Below are 20,837 nucleotides of genomic sequence, written 5' to 3' on the forward strand. Positions count from 1 at the left end.
TCAGAGAGGAGGGTGGAGTGGATAGTTGGAAAGGAAGATAGGCAGATAGGACAGGTCATGAGGGCAGTGCTGAGCTGGAGAGTTGGAGCTGGGGTGAGGTTGGAGAAGGGGAAATGAGGAAACTGGTGAAATCCACGTTGATGCCATAGAAATGTGATATAATGATAAGTGCTTGGGGCAGAGGGGATTTCTCATTGAGGAGTCTTTGGGGGGATTTCTCATTGGGCAGCTCTCATTTGGCAGTTCTCCTCATGTGGTCCTCAGAGAGCTGTCTTTTCCAGGTGGAAGATGGACCAGAGAGGAGGAGGAAGACCCAGGGAAGAGTTTCCTAAACCTTGGCTAGAGAGCAGGATATTAACCCCACAACATAAATGAAACTATTACAGACGGTGCCAACATCCTGTTTGTCCTCTGATATCAGTGTCCCACCCTGACCTGTCATGGTTGTACACTTTCCCCAATTAAATCAAGTATCATATTTAAAGTGCTGCTCCTCAATAAACTATCAGAAAATTTTACAAATCGTTGGCTGCTTATTTTAGGAAACTACAATCATGAGCCCCTAAAATCAACAACGGACACTCTCATAGCCTTTAGTAAGTCTGCCTTTCGTGGAAGAGTTCAATGAAATAGTGCCTTTTGGTTTAAAGGTACAGGATAAAAAAGACTTGCATTTTACATATTGTAGAGTTGGCAACCAATTTTGTCAGTTGACAATAATACAGAGTAAAGGTGAGAAAATAATTCTGGATAAAATAATGGAAAAGTTAATAGGGACTCCACTTGGACCGCTAATGAAATTTCTCACTGATAATGGGAGTAGTTTGTAAATGATGAATTTAGAGAGAAATGTGAGAATATAAACATAACAACTATGATTATAGCAGCAGAAAGTCCTTTTAGCAATGGGGTATGTAAAAGGAAACCAGTAATAAACAAAATGATTCATGAGTTTAGCAAATTAGTCAAATTCTAAACTATTGCCTGCACAAGCATGGTCTGTCCACGCTACGACCTTGTTGTAGGTGGTTAGAATATATAATCCACATCAGTCAGTTCTCTTTAAGTTACTCATGGGAAGTTGACATTGCTAACATTTCTTGCCATTCCTGAACCCCTTGAGAAGGTGGTGATGAACTGCCAAGTTGAATAGTTGCAATCCATGTGCAGGTTGATTCACAAGGGCACAAGGAAGAAAATTTCAGGATTTTAGCTGAGTGAGTCTTTATTTCCAAGTCAGGATGGTGATTGGTTTAGAGGGAACTTACAGATGGTGGTGTTTCCATGCACTTGCCTCCCTTGCTCTTCGAGATGGGGTGGGGGTGGGGGGATCTTGGGTTTGGAGGGTGCACTCTAAGGATCTTTGGTGAATTCCTGCAGTGAAGATGGTACAGACTGCTGCTACTGAGCCTAAGTAGGAGAGGGCGTGGACATTTATAGATGTGCTGCTAATCAAACAGGCTGCTTTGTCCTGGATGGTGTCAAACCTTTTGAATGCTGCTGCAGTTGCACTCATCCAGGCAAGTAGAGTATATTTCATCACACTCCTGGCTTGTGCCTTGTGGTGGACAGGCTTTGGGAAGGAGGTAACTTACTCACTGCAGGATTCCTAGTCCTGACCTGCTTTTGAAGCCACAATATTTATATGGCTTAGTCCAGTTCAGTTTCTGGTAAATGGTAATCCCTCGGATAACAATAATAGGAGATTCTGATAATGATTGTTCTTTTGAGCAGTGTAGTAAGAGCCCAGTTACACAAATGGGAACAGAAGGAGAGGGGGAACAATAGGAATAGGAGATTGAATAGTGAGGCAGACAGATGGGTGCTTCAGCAGCAACAGGTGTGACTCCAGGATGATGCGCTGTCTCCCTGGAGCCAGGGTCAAGGATATCAGTAAACGGCTGCAGGGTATTCTGACAGTGGAGGGCGAGCAGTCAGTCACAGAGCTGTAACTTGCAGGCCAACCGCACAGGTATAAAGGGATCAGGTTCTGCAGCAAGAATTTAAGGAGCTAGTTATCAGATTAAGAATTAAGAATTAAGACCTCAAAGGTTGTAATCTCTAGATTAGTCCTGATGCCACATGTTAGTGAGTATAGGAACAGGCAGTCAGAACAGATAAATGTGTGGCTGAAACATTGGAGCAGGAATGAGGGCTTTAGATTCCTATAAAACTGGGTTCATTCTTGGGGAAAATGGGACCTGCACAAGTCCAGAAGATTGCACCCGAACTGGAATGGGATCAACATCCTCACGGAAGGTTTTGCTCGTGTGGTTTGTTTGCGTTTAGACTAATTTAATAGGGGAGATGGGATATGAAGTAATGGTTTGGTTGGACGTGATACTCAAAGTCTGCCTAGAGGCAGTGCAAATGTAATCAAGTTAAGACAAGGTAAATAAGGGGACGGTGTGGATTAAAACATGAGGATATGATATAATTTCTGTATAGGAGACATTATTGAGGGAGGGACAGGAGTGGCAATATTCTGGGTATAGAATTTTTATCAGCGATGGTAGGGTGATGTAAAAGTGAAAGTGCTCTGCAATATTGGTCAAGGAATCAATTACTGATGTTGGAGGGATGTTACCTTTGGAGGTTTCTCAGATGAGGCCATATGGGTAGAACTTAAAAACAAAATGGGGCAACTGCTTTGCTGGGGATGGACAATACACTCCCAAATAGAGAGAGACAGAAAGACTGATGTATAGGCAAATTTCGAAGAAATGTAAAAATAATAGGGTAATAATAATAGGGCATTTCAACCTCACCAGTATTATCTGGGATAGACAAAGTGGAAAAGGCTTAGAGAGGGCAGAACCAGGAGAATATTTGAAGACAGCACATAGAAAGTCCTACAAGACAGGTTGGGGCTAGACATAATTTTAGGGATTTGAGCTGGGCAAGTGGCAAATGTGTCAGTGGGGGGAACATTTTGATGATCCATCATATTTAAAGTAATGCTGGATAAGGACAAAGCAAAGACTGGAAATAAAGGTTCTGAACTAGAGATACACCAATTGTAAGATTATAAGGTAGGATCTGGCCAAAGTGGACTGTGTTGTGGACCAGGCCAGATCCCCTCAAAACTTTTTAAGAAGGTAGTCCAGACGCTAACTTCTTGTTTTTTTTTAGGCAGATGTACAGTGGATATTCCAGGAGTGATGCAGCTGGTCAAACCACTCCGGTTTAAACAAAACAGCATTTATTTAAGCAATATGGATGAAACATGAACAAAATAACACAGAATTTCAAATAACAACTTATTTGATAACCCAACTAATTCTATTGCAACTTAACAAAGGAGCGCTTCCAATCCCTACAACATCCCACAAACACATACCTTGGCAAAAAGGTAAATTCAAACACAGGGTCTTACAGGCTGGAGAGGTTTCAGAGAGAAATTCAGGCAAGAAACATCTGTTGAAACATGGAACCTCTTTTCACTGTAGCTGCTTCTCTAGGTCCCCAGCAGTTTTGGACTCCTTGCTAAAACTAAACCAAACTAGAAAATAACCTGAACTTGGACCACACACTGACCACACACCTGCCATTGTTTGAAGTAGCCATTTCCCGACACATCTGCCTTTACGACCCCTCTTGATAAAAAACCAAGGACAACATAACCTTATTAAAAGGGCCGCATTGTCACAAACTGGGAGCAGCTACTTGCAGGAAAATCCAGAACAGTGGGAGACATTCAAAAGAACAACAGTTAGAGTGCACAGCCAACATGTCCCCATAAGGGGGAAGGGTGGGACCAACTAATACAGAGAACCACAAATGTCAAAGGAGGTACAAGACTGGATTAGGAAAAAAAAAGAGGAAGTTTATGGTAGATACCAAAGTCTCAAAACAGAGTGTATTTAATGAAGAAAAAGTGGGGTTGAAACCTAAGATCAGCCATGATCGTATTGACCAATGGAGCAGCCTTGATGTGCATATGGTCTGATCCTGCTCATTTTTTTTTCATGCTTATATACAACAGAAACAGACAATGCAGAGTACCAATCCACATAACGAAAAAAGCCAGTATGACAGAGAAGTCAGTGAAATTTGTGATCAAAGTGCACAGTTGTCTGGTTAACTGTACTTTGAACATTCTGTTTAATCCTGATCACAGAAGATATTCTAGTGTTTGAAATAGAGCCTCAGGTATGTTCCGACTATAAATTTCAGGAGAAAGTTACACTTTCCAGGAAGCATCTGACAAATAACCTGATGGATTGTATAAGGAAAAGAAGATAGCAAATGTTAGGTATAGACAGCAGAGATTGAGTGAATCCTAAGAAGCGTATAAAGGTAGTAGGGGTATCTTAAGAGGGAAATCAGGAGGGCAAAAAGGAGACTTGAGATAGCTTTGGCAAATAGGGTTAAGGAGACTTCAAAGGGGTTTTATACGTACATTATGGACAAAAGGGTATCTAGGGAGTCGAGTTGTGGGCGGCACGGTGGCATAGTGGTTAGCACTGCTGCCTCACAGTGCCAGAGACCCGGGTTCAATTCCCAACTCAGGCGACTGTCTGTGTGGAGTTTGCACATTCTCCCGTGTCTGCGTGGGTTTCCTCCAGGTGCTCCGGTTTCCTCCCACAGTCCAAAGATGTGCAGGTCAGGTGAATTGGCCATGCTAAATTGCCCGTAGTGTTAGGTAAAGGGGTAAATGTAGGGGAATGGGTGGGTTCGCGCTTCGGCGGGTCGGTGTGGACTTATTAGGCTGAAGGGCCTGTTTCCACACTGTAAGTAATCTAATCTAATCTAAACAACCCTTCCAAGATTAGCAAGGCAGCCTATGTGTGGAACCGCAGGAAATGGGAGGGATACTAAGCCAGTATTTTGTATCAGTGTTTACTGTGGTGAAGGACATGGAAAATAAAGAATGTAGGGAAAGAAATGGTGACATCTTGAAAAATATTTATGTTACAGAGGGGGAGCTGCTGGATGTCTTGAAACATATAAAGGTGGATAAATCCCCAGGACCTGATCAGAGGTACACTAGAAGTCTGTGGGAAGCTAGGGAATTGATTGTTTGGCCCCTTGCTGATATATTTGGATCATCAACAGTCACAATAATGTGGTGCCACTATTTACGAAAGGTGGTAAGGAAGATACAAGGAACTATAGACCAGTGAGCCTGACATAGGTGGTGGGCAGGTTTTTGGTGGGAATCCTGAGGGACAGGATGTACATGTATTAGGGATAGTCAACATGACTTTGTGCGTGGGAAATCACATCTCACTAAAATGATTAAGTTTTTTGAAGAAGTAACAGAGGATTGATGAGGGCACAGTGATGAACATGATCTATATGGACTTCAGTAAGGTGTTCAACAAGGTTCCCCATGGGAGACTGGTTAGTAATGTTAGATCACATGGAATCCAAGGAGAGCTAGCCATTTGGATACAGAACTGGCTCAAAGGTAGAAGGCAAAGGGTGGTGATTGAGTGTTGCTTTTCAGACTGAATGCTTGCAACTAGTGGTGTAGCACAAGGATCGGTGCTGGATCCACTACTTTTTGTCATTTATATAATGGATTTGGATGTAAACATAGGAGGTATAGTAAGTAAGTTTGCAAATGACACCAAATTGGAGGGGCAGTGGACAGCGAAGAAAGTTACCTCAGATTACAATGGGATCTTGATCAGATTGGCTAATCAGCTGAAGAGTGGCAGATAGAGTTTAATTTAGATAACTATGAGGTGCTGCATTTTGGAAAGGCAAATCAGTGCAGGACTTATAACTTAGTAGTATATTAAGTATTGGGGAGTATTGCTGAACAAAGAGACCTTAGAGTGTAGATTTATTGTTCCTTGAAAGTCGAGTTGCAGGTAGTTAGGATGGTGACGAAGGCATTTGGTATGCTGTCCTTTATTGGTCAGAACATTGTCTATAGGAGTTGGGAGGTCACGATGCGTCTGTACAGGACATTGGTTTGACCAGTTTTGGAATATTATGTTCATTTCTGGCTCCTTCTTACCGAAAGGATGTTGTGAAACTTGAAAGGATTCAAAAAAGATTTACAAGGATGTTGCCAGGGTTGGAGATTTGAGCTATAGGTAGAGGCTGAATAGGCTGGGGCTATTTTTCCTGAGGGGTGACCTTATAGAGGTTTATAAAACCATGAAGGGTACGCATAGGATAAACAGACAAGGTCTTTTCCCTCGGGTAAAAGAGTCCAGAACTGGAGGGCATAGGTTTAAGGTGACAGGGGAAATATTTAAAAGAGACCGAAGGGGCCACTTTTTCATGCAAAGGGTGGTGTATGTATGGAATAAAGCTGCCAGAGGGAGGGATCGAAGCTGGTACAACTACAGCATTTAAGAGGCATCTGGATGGGTATATGAATAGGATCGGTTTAGAGGGATGTGGGCCTAGAGGTGGAAATGGGACGAGGTTAATTTAGGATATCTGGCCGGCATGGGCGGATTGGACAGAAGGGTCTGTTTCCATGCTGTGCATTTCTATGACTCCGTGACTTTATATGAAAATGTAAAAGCAGTTGAGAAGGTGAAGAAATACAAATATCAACTTATAATGGCTGTGACTGCTATCAGGGAGTTTTTCTACAGATTCAAAAACAAATCAACATTTGGCATGAATTTCCAGAAGAAAGAGTGCAGATGAAAATCCTGTAATTGCATAAGAAACTTTGAGACATCACATGAGAAGTAGTGAGTGAATTAGCTGAACTGAATTGTTTAGTCAGCATTAATTATCTGCCGATGTTGTCAATCAAATTGTTCCGAAGTCAGGTGCATATGACTAGATTCTTAAATGGAGGAGCGGTGATTACCTTAGGGCAAAAATTTCAATAATACACTCTGAGGTATAGCTAAATTCAGCATATTCCCAATCTTCTTTAATCATGTATCTTTTTAAAGCTAACAACTCAATACCTGTTCCCCAAAGGAATGAATGAACAATCAGTCAGACCTGTGAAAAAAAAACATATACCAACCAGTTCTGAGGACAACCAATGACAGATCATCAGAGACAAACTAAAGAGTTTTCGGATGTACAGCACTACTTATGCCATTACTGTAATTAGTATTAAGACAAACAGCTTGACTTTCTGTGGTTTTGAACTCTCAGTTGTGCATACATTGTTGCTTATAGTGTAAAGAACTGAAGGAAGTTTTGTACATGTGTGAAATGTGGTATCTCAGTCAGACATAGCTGTTAGCCACTTCACATCCCTCCTTTATCTGCTTTTAATATGGTCTTTATGGTGGACTAGAACTACAGTCGAGCAACCATGTTGAGACAAACCTGACTCCACAGTGGAAATGTAGCAGGAATCGAAACAGGTCAATTTGTTTCCTCCTCCTCAGGTATCTGCGGCAACTATATACTAAGATCTCCAAGGGGACCTGGGGAAGGAAATTCTAATGTTTCAAGTCCAGCCTCCCATTCACTCTCTTCTGCCAGTTATTTTGCATGTTATGTTATCTTGCAGGACTCACCCAGAAACGTCAGCACTGAGCTCGATGCCTGGTGTGACCAGCTTACTTTCTGACCATTCTTGTGAACTTTTGCCTAATTTACAATATGTGTTTTATGGTCCTTTCTTCCACTTGTGGAGAAGACGATAAATGGCCCGGTGAAAATCAAGTCTTTTAAAAATAATTCACTGGTGGGATGTGGTGTCGCTGACCAGACCAGCATTTATTGCCCATCCCTACTACCTTTGGGCTGCCTTTTTGAACCACTGCAGTCCATGTGCTGGAGGTTGACCTTCAAGGCCATGGGGAAGGGAATTCCAAGATTTTGACCTAGTGACAGTGAAAGTACAATAATATATTTCCACATCAGGATGGTGCATGATTTCGAGGGGAAATTGCTGGTATTATTCCCATGTATCTGCTGTCCTTGTCCTTATAAATAGAAGTGGGTGTGGATATGTCGTCTGAGGATCTTGGGTGAATTTTTACAGTGCATCGTGTTGATGGTACATACTGCTGTTCCTGAGAGTCAGTGAAGGAGGCAGTGAATGTTAGTGGAGGTGGTGCCAATAAAGCAGGCTACTTTCTCTCTCTTCAACAAATGGCAGTGGATATCTGATCACTTTTAATTTTAACTCTGAGATGATAATGTTTTGTTAAGCAAAAGGTATTTTTGGAAAATAGGCCAAAGCCGATATAGAGTTAAGCCACAGATCACACATGAATGCTGGAACAGGTTCGAGGCCCTGTTCATATGGTATTTAGCTTCTTGAGTGTTGTTGGAACTGCACTCATCCACGCAAGTAGGGGGGTATTCCATCACACTTCTAACTTTCCTCTTGTAGATGATGGACAAGCTTTGAGTAGTCAAGAGGTGAGCTACTCGCTTCAGTATTCCTAGCCTCTGATCTGCTGCTGTAGTCACTCTGTTTATATACTAAATCCAGTTTAATTTCTGGTCAATGGTAACCCTAAGGATATTGATAGTGGAGGATTCAGTGATGGTAACATGGAATGACAAGGAGCAGAGGTTAGATTGTCTCTTATTGGAGATGGTCATTGCCTGGCATTATGTGGCGAAGCTTGAGTATTGTCCAGATCCAGTCAGACTTCCTCAGTGTCTGGGAAGTCATGAATGATGCTAAACATTGTGCGATAATCAGGGAAGACCCCGACATCTGATCTTATCATGGAGAGAAGGTCATTGATGAAGCAGCTGAAAATGGGCCTAGGACACTCCCCGAGGAACTCCTGCAGTGACCTCCTGGAGCTGAGATGAATGACTTCCAACAATCACAACTACCTTCCTGTGTGCCAAGCAAGACTCCAGCCAATAGAGAGTTTGCCCTCTGATATCCACTGACTCTGATTTTGCAAAGGCAACTGCTTGATGCCACGTTGTTATTTGCAGCCTCGATATCAAGGCCTGTAATTTTCACCTCATTGTTCAATACACTGTCAGCAGCAATTGTGGGCGTGTTTATCAGATCTGAGTACTGCTTGTAGTGAACATGTCCTATGTTCACAGACTCAGATAATTTTGAAGTTACCTGTTAAAGAAAATGCTGCTATGAGATTATACTGGGGAGAAAGTGCCCTTGAACTTGGAATTTTCAATCTGGATATTGGGAAGGAGCGGTGGATAGGGATGAGGATAGTTTTGTATGAGGCTGAGCAATTCTTGTAAAAGTGCAGGGGCTGCCAGGTACTGAAAAACCTACCTTTGTGCAGGGGGCTTTGTCAAAAATGTGAAATAGAAATTTAAAAACCACCCTGTTGACCTTTCAACCCTCACCTCTCAATCCTTGTCACACTCATACACAACTCTCCGACAACAATTCGTGGGCGGCACGGTAGCACAGTGGTTAGCACTGCTGCTTCACAGCGCCAGAGACCCGGGTTCAATTCCCGCCTCAGGCGACTCTCTGTGTGGAGTTTGCACTAATCTAATCTAATCTAATCTAATCTAATTATGTCAACGTATGCTTTCCACCCAGAGCCAATGACCCTTATACCCTCCATACCAACCTACACCTCTGTGCTTACACTACATAGCCCTTTATAGCTCCAATGCCAACTCAGTGTCAATTCGTCCCAATCTTTTACATCCTACCTCTTTTCTCTCACACCTAACAGTCAACTTACCCAATCTCCATCGTGGGAAGATATTACAATCTATCTGAGATGAGGTTAAGTAAGGAACTTAAGTATTGAAGTATTCACTAGTTCAAAATAAACAGTTGTATGTAGTCCAGAAGTTGTTGCCCTCAGAGTCCTCACATTAACACCAGACCCCATAAGACCACATGGCATCAGGTCAACTGCAGAAAAGGAAATCTCTTGCTAATTAACACCTTGGTTGATAAATCAGTACTCCTCCATGTTGAACAGCAGTTGGGAAAAGCAAAAAAAGTGGGGCCAAAGAGTGCAGAATATACTCTGTGTCCATAACTGAGAATGGCTTGGGAGCACTACTATTGACTGAGGCTGGTCAAGCCCTAAAGGATGTAGTTGGTAAACTAGATTGTGGCATTTGCCACAAGAATGAAAATACCCTTGTCCTTGTCCTCACCAACCTACCTGTCACAAATGCATCTTTCCAGGACTGTATTAGTAAGAATGACAACTGCCCAATTCTTCAGGAGACAAAGTCCTATGTTCACATTGTGGGTATTCTCCATTGTGTTGTGTGGCACTATCACCATGCTAAGTGGGACAGATTTGGAACAGATCTAGCAAATCAGAATTGGGTATCCATGAGAACCTATGGGCCAACATTAATAGAATTATATTCAAAAATGGACCACATGGGCTGTTCCTGCCCTATACATCTCTTTAACTGTATGTCTGCAAAGTTCAAAAATATGCAGGTTAGGGGGATTGCCCTTACTAAATTGCCCCATAGTGTCCTGGGATGTCCAGGTTAAGTAATTTACCATGGGGTAAAACCCCATGTGGGGTTATGGTGATAGGGTGGGATACTGTTCAGAAGGACAGTACAGACCAATTGGGCTTAAAAGGCCTCTATCTGTACTTCAGGGATTCTACTTTGAATACTTTTAAGGTGGATGTAGACAGATTCTCAGCAGGTTAGGCAGTATCTGTGGAGAGAGAAACAGAGTTAAACAATATGACTTCTTCAGACTTGGGTTGAACTGAACTTGAGTTCTGAAGGACAGTCATCCCAGAATTGAAACATTAACTCTGTTTCTCTCTCCACAGATTCTGCTAGATCTGCTGAGCTTCTTCAGCATTCTCTATGCTTGTTTCAGATTTCCAGCATCCGCAGTATTGTATAGACAGATTCTTGATTAATGAGTGAGTTAAAGGGTGTCAGGCAAAGGCAGGAAAGTGCACTTGAGGCTATGAGTGTATCGACTGGTGCAGCAAACTTTGGGCCCTATTCCAACTCCAAATTAGTATGTACTTATATACAGAAAAGGTCTTTAAAGGGACAGAGCAGAAAAAGGCAGGTGCTATAGTTTGAGGCTAAGTACCTGGGAGCAAGATTTAAAGAAGGAGAAATAGTGGCCTGAATAACTATCTCCCTTCATATCTGGGTCCATTACCACAGTCTGTTTCATTCAACACAAGCTGCAGAGACACATTCCTTTCTTCTGTCCCTTTTCCTGTCCATGCAGCTATCTGTGGCAACTTCTTCAGGGGAAGAATGGTGTTGGTACTGGTGGTTCTCATAGATTCCCTACAGTGTGGAAACAGGCCCTTTGGCCCAACAAGTCCACACTGATCCTCCAAAGAGTAACCCACCCAGATCCATTCCCCTATTCCATTACTCTACATTTACCCCTGACTAATGCACCTAACCCACACATCCCTGAACACTTCGGGCAAGTTAGCATGGCCAATCCACCTAACCTGTACATGTTTGAATTGTGAGAGGAAACTGGAGCACCTGGAGGAAACCCGTGCAGACATGGGGAAAATGTCCAAACTCCACTCGAGGCGGGAATTGAACCCAGGTCCCTGGTGCAGTGCTAACCACTGAGCCACCATGCCACCATGCCGTGGGCGGCTCCGGTTTCCTCCCACAGTCCAAAGATGTGCAGGGTCAGGTGAATTGGCCATACTAAATTGCCCGTCGTGTTAGGTAAGGGGTAAATGTAGGGGTATGGGTGGGTTTCGCTTCGGCGGGTCGGTGTGGACTTGTTGGGCCAAAGGGCCTGTTTCCACACTGTAATCTAATCTAAATCTAAATCACCCCTTGAGGGAAGAGAGTGATGGAATTGGAGGATGGAACACAATTTCTAAGCATTATTTACATGTAATTCATAGAAAAGGGCTGTTGTATGTTTATTTGATAATCTCTTCTACCACATAATGAATTAATAATTAATGCTGCAATTCATATTACATAATATAATAGCACCATGCTTCTGCTTAAATAGTGTATCGCATAGCGATTCAAATCATGTGTTCAAGCTTGAAAGGATTGCAGTGTAATAGTAATCTACCATTGTGAGTCTACTTGCAACTATTCAGGTCAAACAGATATTGTTTTGTTGTTGTTATTGAAGCATTTGCTAAAAAAGGAAAAACAAATATTGAATCATAGCATATTGCCAAGTCTCTCCTGCATGCTGTTTGCACAGATGAGAGTTACAAGCACTTTTAAGGTTATAACACATCTCAATGCTGGGAAAGGTTCAATAAACATATTCAAGTTTTCACTTGTATGGTTCACAATGTCATTTCGACCTCAAAATGTGTCACTTCCATTCTGGTTCATGTCTCACCTGTACATACTCAGAGCTGATCATATGACATACTTATAATATTACAAATTATAGGTTTAAAGTATAATTTCTCTCAGAAAGTTGAACCCACTCTTCACTCTTAGCCAACAAAGAAAACTCACCTCTACATGCTACATATCTTTACCTCCATGTTAACCATCTATCTGGCAAAATGATCATTTCTCACAGCAGCAATTACAATAGCAATACTGCTGTTTTAATCATGGAGGCTGGTTGGGAGAACAATTTAAATTGCTGGAAACATTACGTCCAAGTTTAGTGGTGTAAGGAGAGACTGAGAAGTCCTTTCCATACAATTTATTCAGTCACTGATCTGAAAAAATACCCCTTCTGGAATTAACTTTCTAGGCTTCAGTACTGGTGTGATGTGTTCCTGTTTACTTGGGAGCATGCATTGCAGTAGTAACCTGTATTGTTACATGTATGTTACAGCTGAAGATCTATTGGGAATTTCCAGCTCTCACTACTTGCTATTGGAAGGATTTGTAGGTTGATACTTAACCTGTTTAGCTAAGTCTGAATACACCTTTGTTGGCCATCAAGTCCTGAAGTGTGGCTTGTATCTGGAGCTTTCAACTTCAGTGTGCCACAATACTGGAGTACAAGTTTCAATTCAGAACATGTGAAGTATGCAACTTGTTGTGCTCCATACAACTGAATTTTCCAATATTCTCCCGATACCCCATCCCTTGGAGCTGTGTTTTACTGGTGACAATTAAATGAGCCCCAAACGAAGTAAACCATAGCTTGCACCACAGGCCAGCAGATGAAACCTCTGCTGCGCCCATTTTGGGCACATCTTTTTCAGTGTTCACCTTAATAAAATTAAACAAAGACAGTTGGAAATAATTTACTAAATAATGAGTCAGCGTGCTTTAACTGTAAAATTTAAAAAATAGCTACATTTGTTGGATCTGAAACAAACACCAAAACCAAAATTGTTAGAGAAACTCAGCAGGTCTGCCAGCATCTCTGCAGAGAAAATAAAGTTAATGTTTCTAATCATGTTCTGAAGAACGGACACACCCACTGTCTTCTCTGTCCTCAGATGCTGAGTTTCTCTAGCACTCTGTTTGTGGTTTCCTTTCAAAATAGTTAATCTTAATGTTTCAACTTGATAGACTACAAAGTAATGCAATTTATCCCAATATTAGCAATGATGGATAGAAAAATCAATATCATTTGGGAAAAAAAAGGGTAATTTTCAAGTGTAGAAGTAGGTGATTAGGAATGTCTCCCCATTACCTAATTTACAGTTCTACTGACTTCAGTTAAAAATCAGGAGGTTGGGCTAGTTTATTGGCCCTTTTTTGCAATCCATGGCTAAATTGCTGCTTATACATTCATCTTTGCTGGGACAATTGATCTTTCCCCATTTGTTGGTAGCATGTTGTCTTATTGGTGGAAATGTTGTTTCAAATTCTGTATCTGCCAGAGTGAGCTCATAATCCAAATACATGCATTCTCAGTTCACTTGCTTCAATTTACATGTTAAACGAAGACCCCAGCTGCCTGCTGAATTGAATAAGTGCCTTTTAAAATTCCTCATAACACCAATTGTAGAAGAGAAGGTAGTTTTCCAGGTGTCCTTGTCAACATTCCTTCCTAGGCATGTTACCCAAAAATAGATTGAGATTTCATCTTAACAGTGTTTGCAGCTTCTTTCAGTCTTCCAAATTTGAATTTAAATGGAAGATGCTATGAGAGAATTTTAAGACTAATGAAGTGTATTATGAATACAGGTATTGAACCATGTGCTCTCCTTTTCCAACTCTTTCACATGTGACTGCAGCTTTTCAGTATTCCTGGATTTATTATTTCTATTTGTTATTGAAAGATATTTGGTTTATGAATAAATATCAACACGTAGTTCCAAAGATTTGCTTTACTTACTGAAAGCCAGTTGCAAGTTCCAGCCTTCCTGTAAGCTAACTCATACTCCAGTTCCTTTGAAGTACTCCATGTCAGATTTAACTGCCCTTCATGTTTTGTGTACTTTATGTCAGAAGGTGTTGCAGGTTTTTCTGAAACAATCAAAATACACCAATTAAATTGCAATAATGCAAATTTGTCATGCATTTATCCTTCCCAAATGTGGCCTCCTGAACAGTACAGAGACTGCATTGTTCTTCATGATAAAAAAAAAGCATCAGCTTCTCTGATAATCCTCATGATTTGGCTCAATTTTACATTCATAACATTCATTTTGCAAGATCTGCAGAGTTGGTGCAATATATAATTATTAACATTCTAATCCTTGCTCATCTGTTCTACCAGGAGGTAAACCAATAATACTGTCATGTTGTAAACAAAAAAATGCTGGAAATCACAGCGGGTTAGCTCTGATTAAGAGTCACCGAGACTCGAAACGTTAACTTGCTCTCTCTCTCTCTCTCTCCATGGATGGTGTCTGACCCACTGGGATCTCCAGCAGTTTTTATTTTCAGTACAGATTCTAGCATTTGCAGTAATTTGCTCCTATAATGCTGTCATGTTTTCAGGAATGCGATTACACTGTTTATTTTTGCAATGAAATTAATATTTGAATAACATTTGCTGGGCAGTTAGAAGATACTTGTTGCTTGGAGTTAAAAAAAGTGGCACAGTTGCATAGGAAAGAGATAAAAATGGAAAGTTGCGATGTAAAACATATTTCGTGTATTGTGCAATTGTAGACTCTTTCCACAGCTATTATTGTATTAAGGAGACAAACCTATTTAATTTATTCATCATAAAAGTCTCACAGTAAACCAATAGGATCAAGGTAGACTAAAGGAATAATAGCAGGAATAATAATCAACATTATGCAATGGAAATTAATAGACAATGGGAGCAAAAGTAAGGGATAGTGGCAGATAGCTCATTAAAGCACTCAGGCTAATGGTGCACAGAGGTGAACACTATATACAGCATATTGCTAGAGGGTTAGAACTCAGAGTGTTTTTTTAAATTCATTCAGGGGATATGGGAATCATTAGCAATGTAGGCATTTAGTTCTCATTCCTAGTTTTCTTTGAGTTGTTGGATGTGGTCTTCTTCTAGAAACACTACAATGCGAAGAAGAAGAAATATCGAAGATTTTTAAAAATACATTCATGCAATGTGGGTATTGCAGGCCTGGCCAGTCTTTATGAGGAAGATGTGTTGCATGGAGGGGAATTTGCAGATGATGGCATTCACATGCTCTTCCTGACTTGGTCATTTCAAATATGGGAGGTCATGTATTTTGATAGTGCTGCTGAAGAAGCCTTGGCAATCACAAACGTTAGCCTAATTACACATTTCTAAACAGGGAGAGCGCATTCAAGATCAGGAGAGAAAAACAGAAAGAGAAAGAGGCCGGGATGAATGTATGAAACCAAATATCCAGGAAAAATGAAGAGGTTTATCACATATCTTTCTACTAATTATGATGGAGTAAAAATCCCTCTTTAGAGGGGAACAAACATCATGGGACATGGAAAAGAGGACATAAAGTGTCTAGTATAAGAGCATTTGCTAATAGGGCTAAGAAATGTAACTTAATGAGGACAAAGAAACAGATATAGCATACTTTTATAAGAAGAATGATAGAATGACAGAATGCCACCAATATTAAATTAAAAATACACCAGATCTTAAAACCTAACACGTTTGTGACAGCAGCAAGTTACACTGGACATGTGTCATATGACTGAAGATCTGACTGAGCAGCAGGTTAGCTCAGTGGTTAGCACTGCTGCCTCACAGGACCAGGGATCTGGATTCAATTCCATCCTCGGGTGACCATCCGTGTGGAATTTACAATTTCTTCCCTAATCTGTGTGGGTTTTCTCTGGGTGCTCTGGTTTCCACCCGCAGTCCAAACATATGCAGGTTAGGTTGATTGGCCAAGCAAAAATGCCCACAGTATGCAGGGATATGCAGGCTAAGTGAATTAGCCATGGGAAATGCAGGATTACAGGGATAGAGTACAAGGCTGGGTCTGGGTGGGATGCTCTCAGGAGGGTTGGTGTAGACTTGATGGGCTGAATGGCCTGGCTCCACACTTTAGGGATTCTATGGTAAGTAAAGAGGGTGCAACCATGTTTAAGGCCAAAGATACACATAGAGCTGTCTTTGGTAAGATCTGAAAGGGCAAGAATCTGTTGTGAGACAACTGTGTGAGATGGCAAAAAGGAACACAATTGGAGCATCAGCCTCCTACAACAGTGCACTTACTCTGTGACACTGTCCTGTGAAGATCTTGACATTAAATTAGCCATTAATAAGCTGCACCGTATAGAAGATGGGCACTTGGTAATGGGGACTTTTGCCAGTCAAAAAACTAACTATGCTGGCTTCCTGAATTGGTACATGAGGTACAATGCTTCTTAAAATAAGGTCTACTTCAGGAGTATTTGGAACTTACCAAATGATCATAAACTGGCCTTAGAATTACATTTTTTGCACAAATGGTGTAAATTTCCAACTTCCAGTATAAGTGCGTAAACCCTTGAAAAGCTAAATTTGTTCCAAGGGTTTTAGTTAAGACATTTTAGCAGTTTATTGGAAAAAAATATTCTCAGCCTTAAGAAAGACCTTTATTGAAATCCTATAGTGAATTGTTGAAAACACAATTGGTACTAACCTTACTATAGAAACAACTGTGTTAATCATGTGACATGATAATGCAGCAAAAAAAAGCTCTTGAATACTATTTTGAAAAGCTTTGAGACTTGACCTGTATGCTTGTTTTTCATCCACTGACTACATTTTTCCTTGCACTTTGATACACATTTCGAAACAGGAATTCATGTCTTATGACCAGGTCCTTTTGGAGAAAACAGTTCAAGAAACTGAAACATGAATGAGGTGCTTACCAGAAATTCAGGTTCATTACCTGAATCTTTAGGTATCAATGTGATGGATGTTGTATTCTGGTACATTCTACTTCTCTGTTCTACTGTTGTTATTGATATTGTTGTATTTTCCGAAATGTAAAAATATTTTCGTTCAATTACATAAAAAGTGCCAGTGATGGTGGTAAATTTTGTGTTGAGGGAATGGGGTATTTCAATTCTGAAAAACAAAACAGGGTTATTGTAAATTTCAATGATTTTACTCAAGTGCAATCTCATGCAATCATTAGACAAACATACAAATTTGATGGCAGAAAGAAGCTATTTGATCTCTCAAGCCTGTTCCATCATTCAATAAGATCATGGCTGATTAGTGTTTGGAAATCTACATTCCTACCTGTACCATAATAACCTTTCAGTCCCTCGCCTAACAAGAATCTATCCTTCAGATACCCTTGCAGAGTCCCAGTGTTATTCAACTCTAACAGAGAAAAAAAATTCTCCCCGTCTCTGTCCTAAGAGGGCAACCCTTAACTTTAAACATCTCCTCGAGTTCTGGGCTCACCCTTAAAAACTCTATCCTTAAAGATAGAAAACAAAACTGCACACTGTACAGCAATCTGGCCAAGTGAGATACTATCCTCACTTTTATGTTCAATTCCTCTCATAGTAAAGAAAGGCATTCTATTCGCCTTCTTAGTTACTTGTCGTACCTGCAGGTTAACCTGCTGAGTAACAAAAAAAAAATCTTTTGTGACTCAGGCATATTTCGAGAATACGTGGTTTCCTCCGTACCTGGGTATTCCACAGTCATTTTGGTTCAAGTAAGATTCCACTTTTTTGTTCTTCATGCCAAAGTAAACAACTTCACATTCTTCCATATTATATTCCATCAGCGAGATTTTTGCCCACTCATTTCACCTAAACATACATATCTGCATCCTCCTTATCTTCTCTTCTCAATATTGTTTATTGTCTTATTTATAGGTAACTGAGCTCTGTTTTCAATTTAGCTTTCAACATTGCATAGAGGAGTTCAGAACCTATGGTTGTGAAAGCATTAGACAAAAACGAACATGAGGTTTCATTCAGGGAAGCTGAAATGGTGTGTTATTTTTCACAAAGCAATAAATGCAAGGGACATGGGCAGTGAAGTTCCAAATTCTGTCATTTGCCACTGGAGATACTGTGAAGTAAGATACCTGTCCAACGTCTCAACCCAACAAAATGGCAGCAAACATACAGAGCGCATCTCTGGGAAGCAACTGTCTGCTTAACACCAAGACACTCAGAAGATTTGTTGCAATTCATGAGATGGATTCATGCAAAAGTAGAACTTCTGCATTTAAAACTGGTTTGCACATAAATCATGAACATCTGTTGAAACCTCATTATTTTGCATGCAGAGTATTTTATAAAAGATGTGATGAGGATTCTGGGAAATCCAAGATGGAGTACGGGAAAAATTTCTGGCTGTAGCAGCTGCTCCTTTTTTGAGGTATTTTAGGTGCTGGAGGTGATTTCCTCGAATTCCAGGAGCAGCAATTACTGTTTTATATGCTGTTGCATTGTTTAGGAACTTTGGGAAAAAAAGTCAAAACAACAGCAGTTTTAAAAGGGAGAAGAACTGCCTTTGCTGTTTGAATTCATGTATTGCTGGATAGCAGAGTGCATCTGGGAAAATTAACAAACAGTGAAATTCACAACTCATCTTGGAGGAACTGTTGGGTGAGGTTCACAGCACAGAATCAGATAAGTTAATCCTTGTTTTAAGTGCAGCCTACAGAGAATCTGCAGTAATGAGTAGAGTAGGTTCTTTCTTGATGATATGTTTTTGGAGATATGTCTCTTGATTAAACTTAAAATATAAGCCATAACTATTAATTTAAACTGGGGCAGTGTTTATAGAGGAATAAGACGGTGTTATTTTCTGGATCTGTAGATTGTGAAGGAGCAAAAATGGCCTTTAATAGAGTGATATGTACTTCTTGTCAGATGTGGGAGTTTAAAGAGAGTTTAAGGGTTACTGCGGATTATATCTGCCATAAATGCTGTTGGCTGTGAATCGTATCAGATTGAATGGATCGGTTCGAGAGACAGTTAGTAGCAATGAGTAATTTGCAACAGCAACAGTAAGTGATGGATGGCAGTTATAGAAAGGGGGGAAAGTCTCAGATACAGTCACATAGATGGGTTAACTCCAGGAAAGGTAAGAGAGATAGGCAGCTAGTGCAGGAGTCTTTTGTGGATATATCCATTTCAAATAGGTATGCTGTTTTGGAAAATGTAGGGGGTGATGGATTCTCGGGGAATGTAGCACGAACAGCCACGTTTCTGGTATTAAGACTGGCTCTAATGCAACGAGGGGTACGTCGGGTTCCAAGAGATCAATTGTGTTCGGGGATTCTGTAGTCCGAGGTACAAACAGACATTTCTGTGGCCAGCAGCGAAAAAGCAGAATGGTGTGTTGCCAGGATCAAGGATGTCTCAGAGAGGGTGCAGAATGTTCTCACGGGGGAGAGGGGCCAGCAAGAGATCATTGTCCACATTGGAACCAACAATATAGGAAGCTATTATGATGGAGATTACAGGGAGTTAGGCAGAAATTTAAAAAGGAGGTCCGCGAGAGTAATAATATCTGGATTACTCCCAGTGCTACGAGCTAGTGAGTGGGACCCAGGGAGATAGTGAAGAAAGAGGTCAATCTGAGACTGGAACAGTTGAGAACAGAAGCGAGTCAAACAGTCAGGCCAGCCAGGGACTAATAAATTAAACTGCATTTATTTCAATGCAAGGGGCCTAGCACGGAAGGCAGATGAACTCAGGGCATGGTTAGGAACATGGGACTGGGATTTCATAGCAATTACAGAAACATGGCTCAGGGATGGGCAGGACTGGCAGTTTAATGTTCCAGGATACAAATGCTACAGGAAGGATAGAAAGGGAGGTGAGAGAGGAGGGGGAGTGACATTTTTGATAAGGCATAGCATTACAGCTGTGCTCATGGAGGATATTCCCGGAAATACATCCAGGGAAGTTATTTGGGTGGAACTGAGAAATAAGAAAGGGATGATCACCTTATTGGGATTGTATTATAGACCCTCTAATAGTCAGAGGGAAATTGAGACCAGCGACCATAATTCTGTTAGGTTTAAAATAATGATGGAAAAGGATAGACCAGATCTAAAAGTTCAAGTTCTAAATTGGAGAAAGGCCAATTTAAATGGTATTAGGCAAGAACTTTTGAAAGCTGATTGGGGGCAGATGTTCGTAGGTAAAGGGACGGCTGGAAAATGGGAAGCCTTCAGAAATGAGATAACAAGAATCCAGAGAAAGTATACTCCTGTTAGGGTGAAAGGAAAGGCTGGTAGGTATAGGGAATGCTGGATGACTAAAGAAATTGAGGGTTAAGAAAAAGGAGGAAGCATATGTGGAGCCACAGAAAATGGGGGAGATATTGAATGAATATTTTGCGTCAGTATTTACTGTGGAAAAGGATATGGAAGATATAGAAAGTAGCGAAATAGATGGTGACATCTTGCAAAATGTCCATATTACAGAGGAGGCAGTGCTGGATGTCTTGAAATGCGTAAAGATCGATAAATACCCAGGATCTGATCAAGTACCCAAGAACTCTGTGGGAAGCTATGGAAGTAATTGCTGGGCCTCTTGCTGAGATATTTGTATCATCGATAGTCACAGGTGAGGTGCCAGAAAACTGGAGGTTGGCTAATGTGGTGCCACTGTTTACGAAGGGTGGTAAGGACAAGCCAGGGAACTATAGACCAGTGAGCCTGATGTTGGTG

The 20,837-nt window shown here is 40.9% G+C and overlaps 1 protein-coding gene across 3 annotated transcripts in view; it reads right to left on the reverse strand.

The window, feature by feature from the left end:
• Positions 1 to 20,837, reverse strand: part of LOC122557983 (interleukin-31 receptor subunit alpha-like) — an 82,136-nt gene that overhangs the window by 32,295 nt on the left and 29,004 nt on the right. For all 3 annotated transcript variants that reach the window (XM_043706296.1, XM_043706287.1, XM_043706303.1), the window contains exons 4-5: positions 17,073 to 17,251; positions 14,105 to 14,235 (exon numbers count right to left, since the gene is read on the reverse strand). In XM_043706296.1, coding sequence (XP_043562231.1) covers positions 14,105 to 14,235; positions 17,073 to 17,251 — 310 coding nt within the window. The remainder of the gene's footprint in view (positions 1 to 14,104; positions 14,236 to 17,072; positions 17,252 to 20,837) is intronic.

Source organism: Chiloscyllium plagiosum, chromosome 2, assembly GCF_004010195.1.
Source record: "Chiloscyllium plagiosum isolate BGI_BamShark_2017 chromosome 2, ASM401019v2, whole genome shotgun sequence".
Taxonomy (NCBI): Eukaryota; Metazoa; Chordata; class Chondrichthyes; order Orectolobiformes; family Hemiscylliidae; genus Chiloscyllium; species Chiloscyllium plagiosum.